Source organism: Mercurialis annua, linkage group LG8, assembly GCF_937616625.2.
Source record: "Mercurialis annua linkage group LG8, ddMerAnnu1.2, whole genome shotgun sequence".
Taxonomy (NCBI): Eukaryota; Viridiplantae; Streptophyta; class Magnoliopsida; order Malpighiales; family Euphorbiaceae; genus Mercurialis; species Mercurialis annua.
In genome coordinates, this window is record NC_065577.1 from 26,348,442 (window position 1) to 26,371,669 (window position 23,228).

Consider the following 23,228-nt stretch of genomic DNA (forward strand, 5'->3'; position numbering starts at 1 on the left):
CGCATAGCTGTTCTGTCGACTGAAAGCTATATTCAAACGTTGCTTTAACAATGGTACTTTCTCGGACGTAATCTGGATAATTTCCGCTCCTGTCAATTTTATTTTTTCAACTTCATCCCAACAGATAGGGGATCGCAACTTACGCCCGTACAATGCTTCGTGTGGGGCCATCTCAATGCTCGAGTGGTAACTATTATTGTAAGCGAACTCAACTAAAGGTAGATACGTGTCCCAACTACCTCCGAAATCTAACACACATAATCGAAGCATGTCTTCTAGCGTTTGAATCGTTCGCTCAAATTGGCCGTCCGTATGACTGTGAAAAGCAGTGCTGAAGTTCAATCGCGTCCCTAATGCTTCTTGTAAGATTTTCCAGTAGTGAGATGTAAATACGGAACCTCTATATGAAACGATTGACATTGGAACTCCGTGTAGGCTCACGATCTTATCAATGTATATCTGAGCTAATTTTGATGCCGAATGTGTTGTCTTGATAGGTATAAAGTGCGCTCATTTTGTCAAACGATCCTCGATTACCAAAATGGAATGAAAACCCTTTTGCGTTTTGGGAAATCTGACCACGAAATACATCGTGATTTTTTCCCACTTTCACTCTAGGATGGGGAACGGCTAATGAAATCCGTTCTGATGCTCTAACTTGACTTGCTGACAAGTCGGACATTTTGCCACAAATTCCGCGATGTCTTTCTTCATTCCACTCCACCAGTACGTTGTCTTGATGTCATGGTACATCTTTGTAAAACCAGGATGAACACTATAAACCGTCCCATGAGTTTCTTCCATGATTTGCTGTCTCAAGTTTTCAATGCCTGGTACGCACAATCCGTTCAGGGTGAATTGGTCGTATTGATCTCTCGTTGTATACGAGGCAATTGTCAATTGATGAAATAATTTTGTGAATTTGAGTTTGATTTAGATATATGAGTTAGTTGATTAGAAAATCGAAGATCGTGGTTAATAGGTTTCGACAACCAGAATCGGTTGATCGATTTCGTTGATTAATGGTATTATTGTAATGTTTGGGTCAGTGGTTGAACCCTTGTTATGGGCGAATTGTTTTTTTAAGTTGTGTAGTATAAGTGAGATGCAGTCGATGTGCAGTTTAATGGCGGCGTTATGTTTCTAAATGATTCAAGGAATCATTTTGATTGAGATTGTTTATGAGTAATATGGATTTTTTTTATTAGGATTAATTCCTAAAAAAATTACGAACTTTACACGAAGTTTCATTTTAATCATGAACTTTAAAAGTTGTCATTTAAAGGCACGAACTTTCATTTTGTTTCAAATCTATCGCCAAGTAAAATCCGGTGTATTTTATCGAACCAAAAATTCCTAATCCTATATACTCTAACTAAAAGATAATAAGATTTAATGTCGATTTATAATTTGGGTCTTTCATTAATGGTTTATTGAAGAATTTAGTCAACAAAAATACACTGAAATAATATATTTGAAACAAAATGAAAGTTCGTGCCTTTAAATGGCAACTTTTAAAGGTCATGATTAAAATGAAACTTCGTGTAAAGTTCGTGATTTTTTTAGGAATTAACCCTTTTTATTATGAGTTAAGTTCACAATTCCTTGGGAATAACAATATGAGTTTTTGTGTTTTGGATCGGATGATTCTTTGTAGTGTTTGTTTTGGAACCGAAATATTATCCGAGGTTTATTGGGTTTTGTTATCGATTGTTTTGATGTCGATCTTGTTATAAGTGGAAGAAAGTAGGTGTTTTAGAACACAAGATTTTATCAACTTGTGTTTTCAGTTTTCCTGTTGAGACGATAGAGTTTGAAATTGTAAGAATTAGATTTAAGCTTAGGGCTTGATCTTGCACTTTGACATTGAGGATTTTATAATCAATAAGATTCGAGCTGGTTTTGAAAGCCACTCCAGTACAGAGTAGTTGTGACTCTCAGTTGGAAATTCATTGTTTATTCACATTGCGTTGATCAAGTAATAGTTGGAGCACCAAGTCGTTAGACTCATAATTTTTGCGCATATGTGTGTTGTGACCGTTTCAACTGCGGATCAGTTTCGGATTTTAATTCGAGGTCGAATTTTCTTAGGTCGGGGAGAATGTAATACCCCTTATGGTTTCGACGTGTTTTGTTTTGTGTTGATCTTCTCTTTGTGATAATTTTGATTAGAGTTATAATTGAAAGAGATTTGAGGTTCGTTCTTGGTTATTCTAAGTATTTATTCCAGTTGAGTTTTTTGTGGGAGAGATTGTATTCCCTTGCTGATTTCACCTAGAAAGGGCATTATCGTTTCATGTTAAGTGGAAGTTAGTATTTATACTTTTTGTGACCTTTTTTAGATTGTTTAGTATATGAGTGGTGGTACTGAGTTGTAGTTGAGGAAATAACTTGTTGAGTTTTGTTTACGCAAGCGCGTAGGTCATTAAGCACAAAATGATTACAGTTTGGGTTGGCTACTTAGTTGCGGATTGTTCTTGAGAGACAGAGTTCGTTATGCAGAATTGTTATTATTGCTTTCCTTGACTACTTTGGGTGTCGTGTTTAAGTATTTTTCACGTTTTTTACGTGTGTGTTTTTGTTCAGACAGTATATAATTTATGATATGTTTTACGTGGGTTGTTTCGTGTAATATCCCGTATTTTTCCATGATGGTTTCATTGTGTTTTCGACTTAGTTTCGGATTATTAATGGTGGACTTAGAAAGTGTGAAAATTTAATTGGGGTTAGATTTGTATCTTGTATGTGTCGCATGTGTCCTATAGGTTTCCGATGGCGATTTGATTTGTATCCGAATTATAATCGATGTTGTGTTCGTATGCCTTCTGAATCTGACATGTTTTGGCTTAAATTGCTAAAAAGGTGAAACGTTTGGTTATGTTTCGTAACGTTTGTAAATGTTTGGCTTCAATCGCTAATAACGTGAAAACGTTTGGTTTTGTTTCGTAACTTTTGTAAACGTTTGGCTTAAATTGCTAAAAAAGTGAAACGCTTGGATTTATTTCGTAAACATTTGTTAACGTTTGGCTTAAATCGCTAAAAAGGTGAAACGTTTGGATTTGTTTCGTAAAGTTTGTAAACGTTTGGCTTAAATTGCTAAAAAGGTGTAAAGTTTGGATTTGTTTCGTAAAGTTTGTAAACGTTTGGCTTAAATCACTAAAAAGGGTGAAACGTTTGGATTTGTTTCGTAACGTTTGTAAACATTTGGCTTAAATCGCTAAAGAAACCAAAACTTTTGGCTTTGTTCCGTAGCGTTTGTAAACATCTGGCTTCAATCATTTAAAAGGTGAAACATTTGGATTTTTTTCGTAACGCTTGTAAACGTTTGGCTTCACTCACTAAAAAGGTGAAACGTTTCGATTTGTTTAGTAACGTTTGTAAATGTTTTGCCTAAATCGCTAGAAAGGTTAAACTTTTGGATTTGTTTGGCAACGTTTGTAAACATTTGACTTAGATCACTATAAAGGTGAAACGCTTGGTTTTGTTTTCGTAACGTTTGGATTTGTTTCGAAACGTTTGTAAACGATTGGCTTATATCGCTAAAAAGGTGAAACGTTTGGATTTGTTTCGTAACTTTCGTAAACGTTTGGCTTAAATCGCTAAAAAGGTGAAACATTTGGATTTGTTTTGCAACGTTTGTAAACGTTTGACTTAAATCGCTAAAAAGGTGATCCATTTGATTTTGTTTCGTAACGTTTGGATTTGTTTTGTAACATTTGTAAACATTTGGCTCAAATCGCTAAAAAGATGAAATGTTTGATTTAAATCGCTAAAAAGGAGAAACGTTTGGATTTGTTTCGTAACGTTACGAAACAAATCCAAACGTTTCACCTTTTTAGTGATATAAGCCAAATGTTTACAAAAGTTACAAAACAAATCCAAACGTTTACAGATGTTACGAAACAAATCCAAGTGTTTCACCCTTTTAGCGATTTAAGCAAAACGTTTACAAATGTTTCGAAACAAATCCTAGTGTTTCACCTTTTTAGAAATTTAAATCAAACATTTACAAACTTTATGAAACAAATCCGAACGTTTCGAAACAAATCCAAATTTTTAAAACGTTACAAAATAAATGTTTGGTTTAAATTGCTAAAAAGGTGAAATGTTTGATTTTGTTCCGAAACGTTTGTAAACGTTTGGCTTCAATCGCTAAAAACCTGAAACATTTGGTTTTGTTTCGTAACTTTTGTAAACGTTCGGCTTAAATTGCTAAAAAGGTGAAACGCTTGGCTTTGTTTCGTAACGTTTGTAAAGGTTTGGCTAGGGGAAATGATGGATATCGCACCTGAAACATTACCAGAAGACTGCGACAAGACGCAGATCTAGAACAGATAGGACCAGTCGCAGGTCCTTGACCCAGAACTCAACAGTAACCAACTAATGGCACGGATAAGTCAAGCTTCCCTGAAGATCAGGGATAAGAACGAAGAATGTCTCATCATATCTAGAAGATGAGATCAGAATAAAGGAGAAGACTCCTAACACATTACAATGACGATGGTGTATATAAACCGAGCTCTGAGTCAGGTAAACCCAATTTCACTCATATTCACTCTCAACACTACTCCAAACTATCTGACTTAGGCATCGGAGGGTATTCGAGCCAACACCGGCTCGAATCCTTCTAACCTATTTTCCTTTGTAGGTTGCTAAAAAGGTGAAACGTTTGGATTTGATTCGTAATGTTATAAATGTTTGGCTTAAATCGCTATAATGGGGAAGCGTTTGGATTTTTTTCGTAACGTTTGTAAATGTTATGCTTAAATCGCTAAAAAGGTGAAACATTTGGTTTTGTTTCGTACGTTTGTAAACATTTGGATTAAATCGCTAAAAAGGTGAAATGTTTGGATTTGTTTGTAAACGTTAGGCTTAAATTGCTAAAAAGGTGAAACGCTAAGAAACAAACCCAAACGTTTCACATTTTTAGCAATTTAAGCCAAACGTTTACAAACGTTACAGAACAAAACCAAATGTTTCAAATATTTAGTGATTTAAGCAAATGTTTACAAACGTTACGAAACAAAGCCAAATGTTTCACCATTTTAGCGTTTTAAGCCAAACGTTTACAAAGGTTATGAAACAAAACTAAATGTTTCCCCTTTTTAGCAATATAAGCCAAACGATTAAATAGCTAAAAAGGTGAAACGTTTGGATTTGATTCGTAATGTTTTAAATGTTTGGCTTAAATTGCTATAATGGCAAAGCGTTTGGATTTGTTTCATAACGTTTGGAAATGTTTTGCTTAAATCGCTAAAAAGGTGAAACCTTTGGTTTTGTTTCGTACGTTTGTAAACATTTGGCTTAAATCGCTAAAAAGTTGAAATGTTTGGATTTTTTTGTAAACGTTTGGCTTAAATTGCTAAAAAGGTGAAACGCTTGGATTTTTTTCGTAGCGTTTGTAAACGTTTGGCTTAAATTTCTAAAAAGGTGAAACTTTTTGGATTTGCTTCGTAACGTTTTAAACGTTTGGATTTGTTTCTTAACGTTTGTAAACGTTTGGCTAGAAAAGGGAAACGTTTGGATTTTTTTCGTAACGTTTGTAAAGTTTTGGTTAAATTGTTAAAAAGGTATAACACTTGGATTTGTTTCGTAACATTTGCAAACATTTGGCTTAAATTGCTAAAAAGGTGAAACGTTTGATTTGTTTCGTAACGCTTGTAAACTTTCAGAATAAATTGCTAAAAAGGTGAAACGTTTGGATTTGTTTCGTAACGTTTCTAACCGTTTCTAAACGTTTGGCTTAAATCGCTAAACTGGGGAAACGTTTTGATTTGTTTCGTAACGTTTGTAAACATTTGGCCTAATTCGCTAAAAAGGTAAAACGTTCGGATTTATTTCGTAACTTTTGTAAACGTTTGGCTTAAATATCTAAAAAGGTGAAATTCTTGGATTTGTAAACGTTTAGCTTAAATTGTTAAAAAGGTGAAACGCTTGGATTTGTTTCGTAAAGTTTGTAAATGTTTGGCTTAAATCACTAAAGAGGTGAAATATTTGGATTTGTTTCGTAACGTTTGTAAACGTTTAGCTTAAATTTCTAAAAAGGTGAAACGTTTGGATTTGTTTCGTAACATTTGTAAACGTTTGTTTTAAATTGATAAAAAGGTGAAATACTTGGATTTGTTTCGTAACATTTGTAAACGTTTGGCTTAAATTGCCAAAAAGGTGAAACGTTGAATTTGTTTCGTAACGTTTGTAAACGTTCCGATTAAATTGCTAAAAAGGCTAAATGTTTTGAGTTGTCTCATAACGTTTCTAAACGTTTGGCTTAAATCGCTAAAATGGGGAAACGATTGGATTTGTTTCGTAACGTTTGTACACGTTTGACTTAAATCTCTAAAAAGAGGAAACATTTGGATTTGTTTCGTAACGTTTGTAAACGTTTGGCTTAAATTGCTAAAAAGGTGAAACGCTTGGATTTATTTCGTAACGTTCGTTAACATTTGGCATAAATCGCTAAAAAGGAGAAAAGTTTGGATTTGTTTCGTAACATTTGTAAACGTTTGGTTTAAATCGCTAAAAAGGTGAAACTTTTGGTTTCGTTCTGTAACGTTTGTAAACGTTTGGCTTAAATCGCTAAAAGGGTGAAACGTTTGGATTTATTTCGTAACGTTTGTAAACGTTTGACTTAAATCGCTAAAAAGGTGAAACATTTATATTTGTTTTTGTAACGTTCGTAAACGTCTGATTTAAATTGCTAAAAAGGTGAAAAGTTTGGCATAAATCGCTAAATTGGGAAACATTTGGTTTTGTTTCGTAACATTTGTAAACGTTCGGCTTAAATCACTCAAAAGGTGAAACTTTTTGATTTGTTTCATAACGTTTTAAACATTTGGTTTACATCGCTAAAATGGGGAAACGTTTGGATTTGTTTCACAACGTTTGTAAACGTTTGGCATAAATTGCAAAAAAGGTGAAACGCGTGGATTTGTTACGTAATGTTTGTAAAGATTTGGCCTAATTTGCTAAAATGGGGAAATGTTTGGATTTATTTCATAACTTTTGCAAGCGTTTGGCTTAGATCGGTAAAAATGGGAAATGTTTGGTTTTTTTCGTAACGTTTGGCTTAAATCGCTAAAAAGGTGAAACTTTTAGATTTATTTCGTAACGTTTTAAACGTTTGGATTAAATCTCTAAAAAGGTGAAACGCTTGGATTGGTTTCGTAACGTTTGTAAATATTTGGCTTAAATCTCTAAAAAGGTGGAACATTTTGATTTGTTTCGTAACGTTTTAAACGTTTGGTTTAAATCGCTAAAATGGGAAAACGTTTGGATTTGTTTCGTAACGTTTGTAAACGTTTGGCTTGAATTGCTAAAAAGGTGAAACGCTTGGATTTGTTTCGTAATGTTTGTAAACGTTTGGTTTAAAATGATAAAAAGGTGAAACGTTTGGATTTGTTTCGTAATTTTATATCGTAACGTTTATAAACGTTTGGTTTATATCGCTAAAAAGGGGAAACGTTTGGATTTGTTTCATAACATTTGTAAACGTTTGGCTTAAATCGCTAAAAATAGGAAACATTTTGTTTTGTTTCATAACGTTTGTAAACGTTTGGCTTAAGTAGCTAAAAAGGGGAAACATTTGGATCTGTTTCGTAACGTTTTAAACGTTTGGCTTAAATCTCTAAAAAGGCAAAACGTGTGGATTTGTTTCGTAACGTTTGTAAGCGCTTGGATTTAAGCCAAATGTTTGCAAACTTTACGAAACAAAACCAAACGTTTAAAACGTTACGAAACAAATCCAAACGTTTCACATTTTTAGCGATTTAAGCCAAACGTTTACAAACGTTATGAAACCAAGCCAAACGTTTACAAACGTTACGATACAAATCCAAGCGTTTAACCTTTTTATCAATTTAAGCCAAACGTTTACAAACGTAACAAAACAATCCAAACGTTTCCCCTTTTAGCGATTTAAGCCAAACATTTACTAAAGTTATGAAATAAATCCAAATGTTTCACTTTTTAGCGATTTAAACCACACGTTTACAAAAGTTACAAAATAAATCCAAACGTTTCCCCTTTTTAGAGATTTAAGCCAAACGTTTACAAACGTTACGGAAGAAAACCAAACGTTTCATATTTTTTAAGATTTAGGCCAAAAGTTTACAAACGTTAAGAAACAAATCCAAGTGTTTCACCTTTTTAGCGATTTAAGCCAAACGTTTACAAATGTTACGAAACAAATCCAAACATTTCGCCTTTTTAGCGATTTAAGCCAAACATCTTGGCTTAAATCGCTAAAAAGTGAAACGTTTTGATTTATTTCGTAATATTTGTAAACGTTTGGCTTAAATCGCTAAAAAGGTGAAATGTTTGGATTTTTTTCGTAATATTTATGAACGTTTGGCTTAAATCGCTAAAAAGGTGAAACGTTTGGATTTGTTTCGTAACGTTTGTAAACATTTGTCATAAATCGCTAAAAAGGTGAAACGTTTGGATTTGTTTCGGAACGTTTCTGTCACGACCCAATTTCATGGATCGCGACCGGCGCTAGGGTATGGGTATGGTTGTAACCAAACCTGTAGCTATCCTTAAGGATAACCAACAAATACATATATCTGCAAGAAAACCAATGCTCGGGGGCAACCGAGACTTCAGCCTAGTTCTAACAGTTCATACTATACAACATTTATTATAAAGTGCTCAGCCAACTCTGACTCATAATCATGGCAGAAACCTGTATTAACCCAAGTTAATATAAGAATGCCAAATAATAAGACTTCTAGTTACTACTTCGGTCTAAGAGTGAAATCAGTTCAATACCTTTAAATAAATAAAGTAAAACCTCCGAGGAAATAAAGAATCGGGGAGCAGCTAACTTGCTCAAATCATTACCTTCAAAAAATTGGAAAAACAACGGGGTCAGATATACTGAGATGAGTTCATACCACTATTTACATTTATCAAGTGGAAAACCTTTAAAACCCTTTTAAAACATTTAATATAAACATTACATATAATAGTTGGAACCCTAATCCACAATACTAAATATATACATAATCCAAAAGGCCTGGTCCCGAGAGCTGAGCTACACCGAGTTACCACCAACAATACTTAATTCATATCCAGAGTCCCGAGAGCTGAGCTACACCGAGTTACTCTACTTGTCCCGAGAGCTATGCTCACACTGAGTTACCACCACATATCACATACCTTATCTAGATCAATACTGGTGCGCACGGAGTCCTAATGATGCCCATTAGGTAGCATGTTCCAACTAGAAGCCATAATGGGAAAACAGTTCTAAATATACATACAGTATATATTTATATATTAAAATAACAATTTACTTAATAAAGCGGTAAATACTAAGTACAAACTCACTCCTTGTGAATCCACGTGAAAACCGGCAAGCAACTAAACCTTATTCGACTCCGAAGCATGAGTAGTCGACGGGTCAAAGAACATGGCATAAAACATAATTAATATCATCCCCTAACTCTAGAGAATACTAGACACCACATAGGACTAGCACAGATATCAGTCAATCCAAAGTACGCACTATCAAAAGGTCACAACACATATACACCCAAAATGCCAAAGCATAAATCAAGGTGGAGTAATCATATATACTCAAACCATAACCAGAGTTATATAGAAATACATGAGTTTTCATTTAAAATACAATCTGAATAATTCAGAAAACAGCTTAAAGTAAACCAAGTATAAATCCATGCCAGTGAGTCAGCCGAGTTATTTAAAATTACCAAGCTTCTTCTCGCTTGTTGGGTGACCAAAGTCTAACCCAACCCAAAAGTTAAACCAAGTAAACCCAAGTTTACATTTCAAAATACTTGAATGAAAAGTTTAGCTATTTAAAAGCAAGAACACAATCCATTGTTTAGGCAACAATTGGTAAATCTCTACATACTAACTCGAGTATGTTAAACTTCTTTTAAAAAATGAAGCGAAAGGGATTAAATCATCCATTTAAACGTTAAGCTCAGACTTGAAACGATAATCAAACCATGGCATAAACATGTCTACTAAGGCATAATCAACACAAATGAGTATAACACAAACAAAGCAATGTTAAAATGCCAAGAACGATGCAAAACAGCCCCAGTACGATTATGGGGAGCAACTATATCGATGAAGTGTACTTAACACATAAATAAGGTGAAATCATTCGTTTACAAGCCAACCAATCAACCTATGATTTACTAAGCATGTCAAAAGATGTAACACTGATCCAACACATTTGAACAACCCCTAAACATGAATTTCCAGTCCTTTATAACAATGCTAAAACAGCGAATTAACAACCCATAATCATGTGAAATCAATTAGCACTTAAATCCAACAATCAAACTTCAATTTTATAGGTATACTATTACAAATTTGACAAAGCAAATCAGAGATCACATCAGCCAGAACATAGATACAACGCATTAGAACGCAATCTAGCAACCTAACACATGAATCCATACTCAGAAATTCAAGGGATAGAAACACATATGTTAAGAAACAGGATCAGCAAATGAACCTAATGAAAACAGTGAATCAACACCAACAACACGCTGGAAAAATGGATTGAATCAACTAACAATCAATATACGCAAAAAGGAATTGATTAGACAAAGAACGGAGTGTTATAATCGCTTACCGAAGCCAAGGACGTGAGAGATAGCAATGGAATTAGTATTTCAGAGAGTTTTTAAGTGCCTAGGGTTTATAAAATAAGTGGGGGCTGATATGGGTCGAATAAGGTGCCTATTTATTGGCCCCGACATAAAATTAAAAGTAAGGCGCGATGGGAGGCGCAATGCGAGGCGCGTTCAAACCATCGCGCCTTCACTGGACGCAAAACTTGTTTGGGGTGCGTTGCGAGGCACTATGGCCGATCGCGCCCTCTAACGCTCCTCAATTTTTTATCCAATGGTCGACTTTTTCTTGGGCACAACATATCCAAAAATGAGCCCGATCTAACGGTTAAATTGTGATATATGAATGTTTTCTCAAAACATGTCAGATTTAGAAGGTACACGAATAAATCATCGATTATAAACCGAATACAAATCAAATCGTCATCGAAAACTCACACGACACATGTGACACATACTAGATACAACTTAAACCCCAAAAAAGTGTCAAACTTGCTCAGTCCACCATTAACAATCCGAAATTAAGTCGGAAACACAACAAAACCATGATGGAAAAATACAGGATATTACAGTTTCTAAATGTTTGGCTTAAATCGCTAAAAAGTTGAAACGTTTGGATTTGTTTCATAACGCTTCAAACGTTTGGCTTAAATTGCAAAAAGGGGAAACGTTTGGATTTGTTTAGTAACTTTTGTAAACGTTTGGCTTAAATCGCTAAAAAGGTGAAACGTTTGAATTTGTTTCGTAAAGTTTGTAAATGTTTGGCTTAAATCACTAAAAAGGTGAAACATTTGGATTTGTTTCTTAACATTTTAAACGTTTGGCTTAAATCACTATAAAGGGGAAACGTTTGGATTTATTTCTTAACGTTTATAAATGTTTGCCTTAAATCACTACAAAGGTGAATCGTTTGGATTTATTTCGTAATGTTTGTAAACGTTTGGCTTATAGTGCTAAAAAAGTGACACGATAGGATTTGTTTCATAACCTTTGTAAATGTTTGGCTTAAATCGATAAAAAGGTGAAACGTTTGGATTTGTTTCGTAGCATTTGTAAAGGTTTGACTTGAATCGCTAAAAATGTAAAACGTTTTATTTTGTTCCATAACGTTTGTAAACATTTGGCTTAAATCGCTAAAAAGGTGAAACATTTGGATTTGTTTCGTAATGTTTGTAAACGTTTCGCTTAAATCCCTAAAAAGGTAAAACGTTTGGTTTTGTTTCGTAACGTTTCTAAACGTTTGGCTTAAATTGCTAAAAAAAAGGAAACGTGTGGTTTTATTTCTTAACCTTTGTAAACGTTTGGCTTAAATCGCTAAAAATGTGAAACATTGGGATTTGTTTCGTAACGTTTGTAAACGTTTGGCTTAAATCGCTAAAAAGGTGAAACGTTTGGATTTGTTTTGTAATGTTTGTAAGCGTTTGGTTTAAATTGCAAAAAAGGGGAAACGTTTGGATTTGTTTCATAGCGTTTGTAAACGTTTGGCTTAAATCGCTAAAAAGGTTAAACATTTGGATTCGTTTCATAACGTATGTAAACGTTTGGCTTAAATCGCTAAAAATTTGAAACGTTTGGATTTGTTTCATAATGTTTGTAAACGTTTGGCTTAAATTGCAAAAAAGGTGAAATGTTTGGTTTTGTTTCGTGACGTTTGCAAACGTTTTTCTTAAATCGCTAAAAAGGTGAAACGTTTGGTTTTGTTTCGTAATGTTTGTAAACGTTTGGCTTAAATCTCTAAAAAGGTGAAGCGTTCAAATTTGTTTTATTACGTTCATAAACGTTTGGCTTAAATCGGTAAAAAGGTGAAACGTTTGGTTTTTTCGTAACGTTTTGAAACGTTTTGTTTAGTGATTTAAGCCAAACGTTTACGAAACAAAACCAAATGTTTCCCTATTTTAGCGGTTTAAGGAAACGCTTACAAACGTTACGAAACAAATCCAAACGTTTCACCTTTTTAGCGATTTAAGACAAACGTTTACAAACGTTATGAAACAAATCCAAACGTTTCCTCATTTTAGCAATATAATCCAAATGTTTAAGAACGTTACGAAACAAATCCAAACGTTTCACCTTTTTAGCCATTTAAACCAAACGTTTACAAACGTTACGAAACAAATCCAAACGTTTGTTTCGTAACTTTTATAAAGGTTTGGCTTAAAGTGCTGAAAAGGTGAAACGCTTGGATTTGTTTCATAACGTTTGTAAACGTTTGGTTTAAATCCTTATAATGGTGAAACGTTTGGATTTGTTTCGTAACGTTTGTAAACGTTTGGCTTCAATTGCTAAAAATGTGAAACGCTTAGATTTGTTTTGTAACGTTTGGATTTGTTTCGTAGCGTTTTTAAATATTTGATTAAATCGCTAAACCTTACGAAATAAATCCAAGCTTTTACCCATTATATAAATTAAGCCAAACTTTATCAAATGTTACGAAACAAAACCAAACATTTCCCCTTTTTAGCTATTTAGGCCAAACGTTTACAAACGTTGTGAAACAAATCCAAACGTTTGGCGATCTAAGCGATTTATGCCAAACGTTTCCCATTTATTTATAAATTTATGCCAAACTTTATCAAATGTTACAAAACAAAACCAAACGTTTCCCCTTTTTAGCTATTTAGGCCAAACGTTTACAAACGTTGTGAAACAAATCCAAACGTTTGGTGATTTAAGCGATTTATGCCAAACGTTTACAAAACTAAACGTTTCCCATTTATAGCGATTTAAGCCGAACGTTTACACCCGTTATGAAACAAAACCGAACGTTTCACCTTTTTAGTGATTTAAGCCAAACGTTTATAAACGTTACAAAACGAAACCAAACGTTTACAAACGTTACGAAACAAAACCAAACGATTACAAACATTACGAAACAAAATCAAACGTTTCACCTTTTTAGCGATTTAAGCCAAACGTTAACAAAGGTTATGAAACAAAACCAAACGTTTAACATTTTTAGCAATTTAGGCCAAACGTTTACAAACGTTACGAAACAAATCTAAGCGTCTCACATTTTTAGCAATTTAAGCTAAATATTTACAAACTTCACGAAACAAATCCAAGCGTTTCACCTTTTTAGTGATTTAAAGCAAATGTTTACAAACGTTACGAAAAAAACCAAACGTTTCCCTTTTTTAGCTATTTAAGCCGAACGTTACGAAACTAAACCAAGCGATTTAAGCCAAACGTTTACAAACATTACGAAACAAAAAGGTGAAAAGTTTTGATTTGTTTCGGAACGTTTGGCTTAAATCGCTAAAAATGTGATATTTTTGGATTTGTTTTGTAACGTTTGTAAACGTTTGGCTTAAATAACTAAAAAGGTGAAACGTTTGGCTTTGTTCCATAACGTTTGTAAATATTTGGCTTAAATCACTAAAAAGGTGAAACATTTGGATTTGTTTCATAACGTTTGAAAACGTTTGTCTTCAATCGCAAAAAAAGTGAAATGTTTGGATTTTTTTTGTAACGTTTGTAAACGTTTGGCTTAAATCGATAAAAAGGTGAAACGTTTAGTTTTGTTTCGTAACGTTTGTAAATGTTAGTAAAATTAATTAAACGTTTGGATTTGTTGCGTAACATTTGTAAACGTTTGGATTAAATTGCTAAAAAGCTGAAACGTTTGGATTTGTTTCGAAACGTTTGTAAACGTTTGGCTTAAATCGCTAAAAAGGTGAAACGTTTGTATTTGTTTTGTAACGTTTGTAAACGTTTGGATTAAATCGTTAAAAAGGTGAAACGATTGGTTTTGTTTTGTAATGTTTGTAAATGTTTGGCTTAAATTTCTAAAAAGTGGAAACGTTTGGTTTTTTTTCTTAACCTTTGTAAACGTTTAGCCTAAATCGCTAAAAAGGTGAAACGTTTGGATTTGTTTCGTAACGTTTGTAAACGTTTGGCTTAAATCGCTAAAATGTGAAACATTTGGATTTGTTTCGTAACGTTTGTAGACAATTAGCTTATATTGCTAAAAAGGTTAAACGCTTGGATTTGTTTCGTAGCGTTTGCAAACGTTTGGCTCAAATTGCTAAAAAGATAAAACATTTGGCTATGTTTCAGAAGCTTTGTAAACGTTTGGCTTAAATTCCTAAAAAGGTGAAAAGTTCGGTGTTGTATCGTAACATTTGTAAAAGTTCGCCTTAAATCGCTAAAAATATGAAACGTTTGGTTTTGTAAACGTTTGGCTTAAATCGCTTAAATCACCAAATGTTTGGATTTGTTTCATAACGTTTGTAAATGTTTGGGTTAAATCGCTAAAAAAGTGAAACGTTTGGATTTGTTTCGTAACGTTTTAAATGTTTGGCTTAAATTTCTAAAAAGGTGAAACGCTTGGATTTGTTTCGTAACATTTGTAAATGTTTGACTTAAATCGCTAAAAAGTTGAAATATTTGGTAATGTTTTGTAACGTTTGTAAACGTTTGACTTAAATTGCTAAAAATATGAAACATTTAGATTTGTTTTGTAACGTTTTAAACGTTTGGTTTGCTTCGTAACCTTTATAAACGTGTGACTTAAATCGCTAAAAAAGTGAAACGTTGGAATTTGTTTCGTAAGTTTTGTAAACGTTTGGCTTAAATTGCAAAAAAGGTAAAACGCTTGGATTTATTTCGTAACGTTTGTAAAACGTTTGGTTTAAATTGCTAAAAGGTAAAACACTTTGATTTGTTTCCTAACATTTGTAAACGTTTGGTTTAAATTGCTATAAAAAGGTGAAACACTTGGATTTATTTCAAAACGTATGTAAGCGTTTGGCTTAAATTGCTAAAAAGGTGAAACGTTTGGATTTTTTCGTAACGTTTTAAACATTTGGTTTTGTTTTGTGACGTTTATATACGTTTGGTTTAAATTCCTAAAAAGGTGAAACGTTTGATTTTGTTTCGTAACGTTTGTATACGTTTAACTTTATTTGTTAAAAAGGTGAAACGCTTTGATTTGTTTCGTAACGTTTGCAAATGTTTGGCACAAATTGCTAAAAAGGTGAAACCCTTGAATTTGTTTCGTAACGTTTGTAAAAGTTTGGCTTAAATTGCCAAAAAGTCGAAATGTTTGGATTTGTTTTGTAACGTTTATAAACGTTTGGCTTAAATTGCTAAAAAGCTGAAACGTTTGGATTTTTTTTGTAACGTTTGTAAACGTTTGGCTTATATATCTAAAAAGGTGAAACGCTTGGATTTGTTTCGTAACGTTCGTAAAGATTTAACTTAAATCGCTAAAAAGGTGAAACGTTTGGTTTTGTTTCGTAACGTTTGTAAATGTTTGTTTAAAACATTACAAAACAAATAAATCCAAACGTTTCACCTTTTTTGCGATTTAAGCCAAACGTTTTAAAAAGAAGAAACGTTTGGATTTGTTTCGTAACGATTGTAAACGTTCGGCTTAAATTGCAAAAAAGGTGAAATATTTGGATTTGTTTAAACGTTTGGCTTAAATCGCTAAAAAGGGGAAACAATTTGATTTGTTTCGTAATGTTTTAAACGTTTGGTTTTGTTCGTAACGCTTGTAAACTTTTAGCTTAAATCGCTAAAAAGGTGAACCTTTTGGATTTGTTTCGTAACATTTGCAAACGTTTGACTTAAATTTCTAAAAAGGTGAAACGCTTGGATTTGTTTCGTAACGTTTGTAGACGTTTGGCTTAAATTGCTAAAAAGGTGAAACGTTTGGATTTGATTAGTAACGTTTGCAAACGTTTGGCTTAAATGGCTAAAAAGGTGAAACGTTTGGATTTGTTTCGTAAAGTTTGTAAATATTTTGCTTAAATTGCTAAAAAGGTGAAACGCTTGAATTTTTTTCGTAAAGTTTGTAAATGTTTGGCCTAAATCGCTAACAAGGCGTAATGTTTGAATTTGTTTCGTAACGTTTTAAACGTTTGGTTTAAATTGCTTAAATGGGGAAACGTTTGGATTTGTTTCATAAACGTTTGGCTTAAATTGCTAAAAAGGGGAAACGTTTGGATTTGTTTCGTAACGTTTGTAAACGTTTTGATTAAATTGCTAAAAAGGTGAAACATTTGAATTTGTTTTGTAACGTTTTTAAACGTTCGGCTTAAATAGCTAAAAATGTGAAACGTTTGGATTTGTTTCCTAACGTTTTAACGTTCGGTTCTGTTTCCTAACATTTGTAAACGTTTGGCTTATATCGCTTAAAAGGTGAAATGTTTTGCTTAAATTGCTAAAAAGGTGACACGTTTGGATTTGTTTTGTAACGTTTGTAAACGTTTGGCTTAAATTGCTAAAAATATGAAACATTTAGAATTGTTTCGTAACGTTTTAAAACGTTTGGTTTTGTAACGTTTGTAAACGTTTAGCGTACATCGCTAAAAAGGGGAAACGTTTGGATTTGCTTTGTAACTTTTGTAAACGTTTGGCTTATATTGCTAGAAAGGTGAAACATGCTTAAATCGCTAAAAAGGTGAAACGTTTGGTTTTGTTTCGTAACATTTGTAAACGTTCGCCTTAAATCGCTAATAAGGTGAAACGTTTGGATTTGTTTTGTAATTTTTGTAAACGTTTGGCTTGGTTTCCTAACGCTTGTAAACGTTTGACTTAAATTGCTAAAATATAAAACGTTAGAATTTGTTTCATAACGTTTGGTTTTGTTTCGTAACAGTTGTTATAACCCCCTTCTCAAATTTATTTTTAAAATTAATTTAAAAACATAATTCAAATTTAATCTCATAAAATTTCAGGTTCAAACATTTATTAACGATTTCAAAATAATACAATTTCATTAAATGAACAAATGTCAATTTCAAATCAGAAAGCCAAGTTCTAATTTTAAAAAATAATAGTTAATTATTCGTATATAATTAAATTAAATTTTAAATAAAAAATAAACTTAGATGACACTGTTGACCCACCTAACCAAACCAATTGACTGGTTGCACGAACCTAGATGGATGAGTCACTGCAATCTATCTCTTTAAAAATAGGTGACAAGGGGTGAGCTGCCTACTTAATAAATATAATTAATTATATCAATATATATAGCAAATAACAAGCAAACATCTAACAAAATATCATTTAATAAAAGCATCATTCCATCAATTGACATATTCAACTCACACATATTAATTATATCAATATATATAACAAATAGCAAGAAAACATCTAACAGAATGTCATATAATAAAAGCATCAGTTCATCAACTGACATATTCAACTCACACATACATTTAGGCATATTAAATCGTGATTTGTATATTTATTTAATTAGCGCCCTGTTTAACGTAGCTGAAGCATTTCCAATGGTTTGCCGGCCATCACAATCACATTAACAATATATATCGCACAAGATACCAAACACATTAGTATCCCGACACCACCCCAGTGTCTAGCAAAACACACAGGATATTCTTTGCTTCCGAGAATATTCCGGCACCAAAGTGCCTAGCAAGTTTTTGGATCACATGCTTTATCTCATTATTTCACAATTTAATCATCGCATCTCTAAACCATTGGATATAATCAGTCCTAGGTAAGCAAACTGTCAACTTCCTTAATTATCAAAATTTATTTATAAACTGCCTCATCAAACATAACCAATTACTGACAAACACGTATCTAACATTTTCATACTTCTCAAGTTTCAAAAATATATAGCATGAAAACAAAACAAACAGATATTCTACACTCGTTCAGACCACTAACATATAATAATCGTGTACCACAATAAATGACAGTCACATAGTAAAATAACTCACATTTAGCAACCAATAAATATACAAAAATATAATTAACTATATTTACCTCGATCCCGTAACAAACTAATTATTCAAGGGTTCTGCTCAACAAGCTACGTTATCCGCGTCTCCTAAAGAATTTATAAGGCACGTTAAATATAATTACTCTTTAAACATAATTTATCATTTTATAAAATATTTTATTAAATATGATTTATTTGGTTAAAGGTACCAATTAATATATATATATATATATATATAATCAGTTGGACTAAAATGTTAAATCTAAAGCTTCCCGGATTGAAATAGTACTAATGCATTATTTAAAGAATTTAGAATCCAAAACATTATTTTCTCTGCAATCTAATCAGAGGACAAGAATGATAGCCTCGTAGTGATTATGGATGATGTTAAAAAAATGAGATTCTTAAATTTACTTCACTTTATTATTAGGGCTTTTTATACCAAATACGGTATTTTCTGTCTCACTTACTTTTATACAGCACCATCTCAATCTTTACTTTCTGTACCGTAGTTTATTTTTTCTTTAGACATAATTTTTAATTTATTTTCTTTTTTACGATTTTGCCTATTATACTTTCTTTCATCGCTGAGTACTTCACGTTCTCTCCAATTCCAGTAACATACCGGCTAATACCTATCAGATCTTGATAAAAAGAAGCGCGGAAGCAGCGAAATGGCGGCGGCGGCAGAAAAACGATAGGGAAGACATAACGACAGCGGAGGCGGAATGGTGAGGCAAAAGAATGATGGCAGCCTAACAATGGTGAAGGCGGAATAGCGACGGTGGCGGAACGATGATGAAGATAAAACAACAATATTAACTTCGAATGGTTTATTAAAATGACCTAATTTGAATTTGTTGCTCTTTTTTTTTAGCTATTTTAGATTTCTGGTCCTCATGGCCTACCTCCAACACCAGCAAAACGTGCTCTTTTTATTTTGTAGCAAACTATTGTTCCTTACATGTCAGAAAGAATTAGCTCTAGAGTTGCTTGTGCGTACTAAAACTAACCGAATGACTTATGATGATTGTTGTGCAGTAAGAATAATATTCAAGGGATTTCGAGTTGTCGTAGACGACAAAGACATTTCAATGGATTCATCATATACAAAGGAGCTGCAGAGTATGGTTAAAGGGAAAGCAACGAGTTTTCCACAAGTGTTAATAAGAGGAGAATAAATTGGTGGAGTTGGAGAAATCAAGCAGCTAAATAAAGCTGGTGAATTGCCAAAGCTGTTAGAAGGATTCGCCATGAGAGATCTTAAATTGATATGTGAGAATTTTGAGGATGCAATGTTCGTGCCATGTCCTAATTGCACCGGTAGCAGGAAAGTGTTTGATGGGAAGCAAGAACAACTAAAAAAATGTGTCCATTATAATGAAAATGAATTGATTTGTTGGCCTGGTTGCTGCTCATGAACTTACTTGCCAACTTCTACTGATCATGTTTAAATTGCATAATATGGAAGTACACAAATGGACATAGAGACATATACATACATAAATGCAGCAGCAGTACAAGGGAAGGACTCAAACGAAGGGGCACCATTACAAACAGAGTTGAAACAAGAGGAACGTATATAATATGCATGTAAAAAGAATCAATTACTAGTCTTTTTTCTTTGTTTTTCAATACAAGAATTTATTTAGCTCTACTCTCACTTTCTCACGCGCATACATAGCCTCATTTAAGGATTAAAAAAAACGACACCATCAAGTGCAGCCGAAGTCTAGAAGCTATCGGCACATATTATGTTATGTATTAAGAGTGCAAATTGAATTTTAAAACCACTTTATTGTTTATCATATATTTAATTTAATTTTTTTTATATAATATATTATTTTTTTAGTAAATTTTAAGATCAACCATAAATGGGCATAAAATCAACTAGAAATCAACCGAATATCAACCAAGTATCAACAAAAAATTGATGTATCATTATTCTGTCTCGATTTTATTTTATTTTTTTTAGTTTATTTGTCGTACAATGTCGTCTTTTTTGCCTATGCTAAAATTAACTATATATCAATGAAAATCAACACAAGATTAACACAACATCAACAAAAAAATCAACCCAATATCAACCACTATTAAATTTTTAATTTTTTTAAACTAATTTTTATTTTTTCAACATTGTTTCAATTTAATTTTGACTTTTTTATTTTATTTCACGTACAATATTGTCTTTTTTGTTAATACTAAAATCCACCAAATATCCACATATCAACAGAAAATCAACACTGTAAAATTATAATAATTCAACATCATTATTATCTTCTTCACCAAAGCTAAAATCAACATGATATCAACCGACATCAACACAATATTAACATTGTAATATTTTAATAATTCAACATTATTATTATCTTCTTCAAAATACTAAAATTATTAAAATATAAACTGAAAATTAACACAAAATCAACACAAGATTAACCAAATATAAAAAAAAAAAAATTTAAATATCATTATCCGGTCTCAATTTAATTTCAATTTTTTTAGTTTATATTTTATATAATATCATGTTCTTTATCAATGGTAAAATCAATAATATATCAACCGAAAATCAACAACATATCAACACAAGATCAACATAAAATCAACAGTGCAACATTGTAAATATTTAGGATATTAAATAATTCATATTTAAAATGAATTGTAAACAATATCATTACATTGAATTTCACAAATATTATATTTATTTTAATTCGTGAATTACACGGACTACACACTTAATAAATGATTACATATTTTGACCTCCCTCTTTTTCATAAATAAGAATTCAAGTTATTTTTGATTTTTTGGATTTTGATTTTTTTTTTACTGTTTATGTTTTTTTGTCAGTTTTAATATCAATATAAAATCAACATATGTAATAAACTAACTAATTTAAAATTTTCAATATTTTTTTACACTAATTTTTATTTTTTCAATATTTCTTAATTTAATTTCATTTTTTTATTTTGTTTCATATATAATGTGTTTTTTTTCGTTAATGTTAAAGTTAACTAAATATCAACATAATATCAACATAAGATTAACATTGTAATATTGCAATAATTTAACATCATTATTGTCTTCTTCATCGATGCTAAAATCAACAAAATATCAACCAAAAATCAACACAATATCAACACTGAAACATTACAAAAATTCAACATCATTATATATCTTATTCACTGATGCTAGCATATCATTATATAGTCTCAATTTAATTTAATTTAAATTTTTAGTTTATTTCACAGACAATATTATCTTATTTGTCAATGTTAAGATAAAACAAAATCAGTTGATATCAACATAAAGTCAACATAAAATCAACAACACTGTAACATTACAATAATTCAGCAATCAATCATCATCAACAAATTGTTCTGCAGAATAAAAAAAACGCAGAAACATAAGAAAAATGCAGATATAATATAATTTTATTCCATAAAATCACAAAATTAATCTACATAACAAGAAATGAGTATTAGATTCTTTAAAGATAATCTTTAAACATGTTTAATGGAGAAAAAAATAGTAAAAAATAAACAAATTACATATCTAAAAATAAAAAAGAAGAAAAACAATAAATTTCTGAGCTGAAATCAAAACGATAAAAGAAAGATGACGGCGAGATAAGCCGGAAATGCGGAGATGGGACGACGGAGGTAGAACGGCGCAAACGGAACGCGAAGAGGGAACGATACGAAGAACAAATCTGAGATTTGTGTGAAAGGTGAATTGAAAGAGAAAGGAGTGAGAAATATGAGGAGAGAGAAAATAATTGTAATTATGAGGGTTTGTGTTATTAGGGTTCTATTTATATGGATGGTATAAAAGTAACAATTTCTCTCTTGCATGGTAGCTTTAAAAGGTCAAACATGTGTCGGTATAAAAGTAAATCAAATATAAATGTTGGTTATTTGAGTAAAAAGCCCTTATTATTAATATCGACTAATATCACATATAACTTAGCCACGATGTCAAAAAGGAAATGAAATTGTCAGTGTTAAGAGATTACCTGTTGAAAAATCAATTGCCAGACAAAATTTTGTCCAACTAAATCTAAAAGTGACGGCAAAATTGGGTTTCTCTATTCTATTTTTCTTTTCTTCTTTTCTTTAATTTTATGTTTGATGGGTTAAACCTAAAAGTGACGGAAAAATTGGGTTTCTCTATTCTATTTTGTCTCTATTATTTTCTTTCTCTCAACATAATTAATTTAGCCTCCTTTAAATATACTTAGTTTATGTTTTAGGGTTTAGGTAGTTTTACAAAAAGTCAAATTTCCAATTTTATCCTTATCGTAATTATTGTTATATTTTATTTTGTGTTTATTATTGTTATATTACTTGACTTTACTTGTTTATTATATATTATTAATTTTGGTGAAGAGGACTCACTCTACTGAGCCGAAACTCAATATCATTGTCAAACCCCGGGATGTGGACCGCCCGCAAGCCCACATAACTGGTAAATCCTGGCTATAATGGCCAGCAACCCAACCTGAACCACTCCATATTAAGAAAGGGCGTAGCCGGGGTTCGAACCCACGACCTTTGGCGCCCAGATGACTAAGACTTAGACCACTAGACCAAACCCGTGCGGGCATTATATATTATTATTATTATTATTATTTCGGACGTTAAATCGCTAAAAAACTGAAACTTTTGGTTTCGTTCCGTAACGTTTGTAAACGTTTGGCTTAAATCGCTAAAAATGTGAAACATTTCGATTTGTTGCATAACCTTTGTAAACGCTTGATTTAAATCGCTAAAAAGGTGAAACGTTTGGATTTGTTTCGTAACGTTTGTAAGCGTTTGGCTTAAATCGCTAAAAAGGTGAAACTTTTGGTTTTGTTTCGTAACATTTGTAAACGTTTGGCATAAATCGCTAAAAAGGTGAAACATTTGGATTTTTTTTGTAACGTTTGT

The 23,228-nt window shown here is 32.2% G+C and overlaps 1 protein-coding gene across 1 annotated transcript; it reads left to right on the plus strand.

Moving 5' to 3' along the window:
• Positions 1-768: 768 nt before the first annotated feature.
• LOC126661802 (uncharacterized protein At5g39865-like) lies at positions 769-19,727 on the plus strand. The gene is made up of 4 exons (XM_050355669.1): positions 769-833; positions 18,924-19,037; positions 19,184-19,466; positions 19,542-19,727. Exons 1-4 carry the CDS (start codon positions 769-771, stop codon positions 19,725-19,727), a joined length of 648 nt encoding a protein of 215 aa, XP_050211626.1.
• Positions 19,728-23,228: the final 3,501 nt, after the last annotated feature.

Bases quoted from the DNA above. Each gene is read 5' to 3' on its own strand.
- LOC126661802 (XM_050355669.1), top strand. From the start codon at position 769: ATGAACACTATAAACCGTCCCATGAGTTTCTTCCATGATTTGCTGTCT. The intron at 834-18,923 runs GTACGCACAATC...CTCCAATTCCAG, and splicing joins TCTCAAGTTTTCAATGCCTG to TAACATACCGGCTAATACCT. The intron at 19,038-19,183 runs GTGAGGCAAAAG...CTTTTTTTTTAG, and splicing joins ACGACAGCGGAGGCGGAATG to CTATTTTAGATTTCTGGTCC.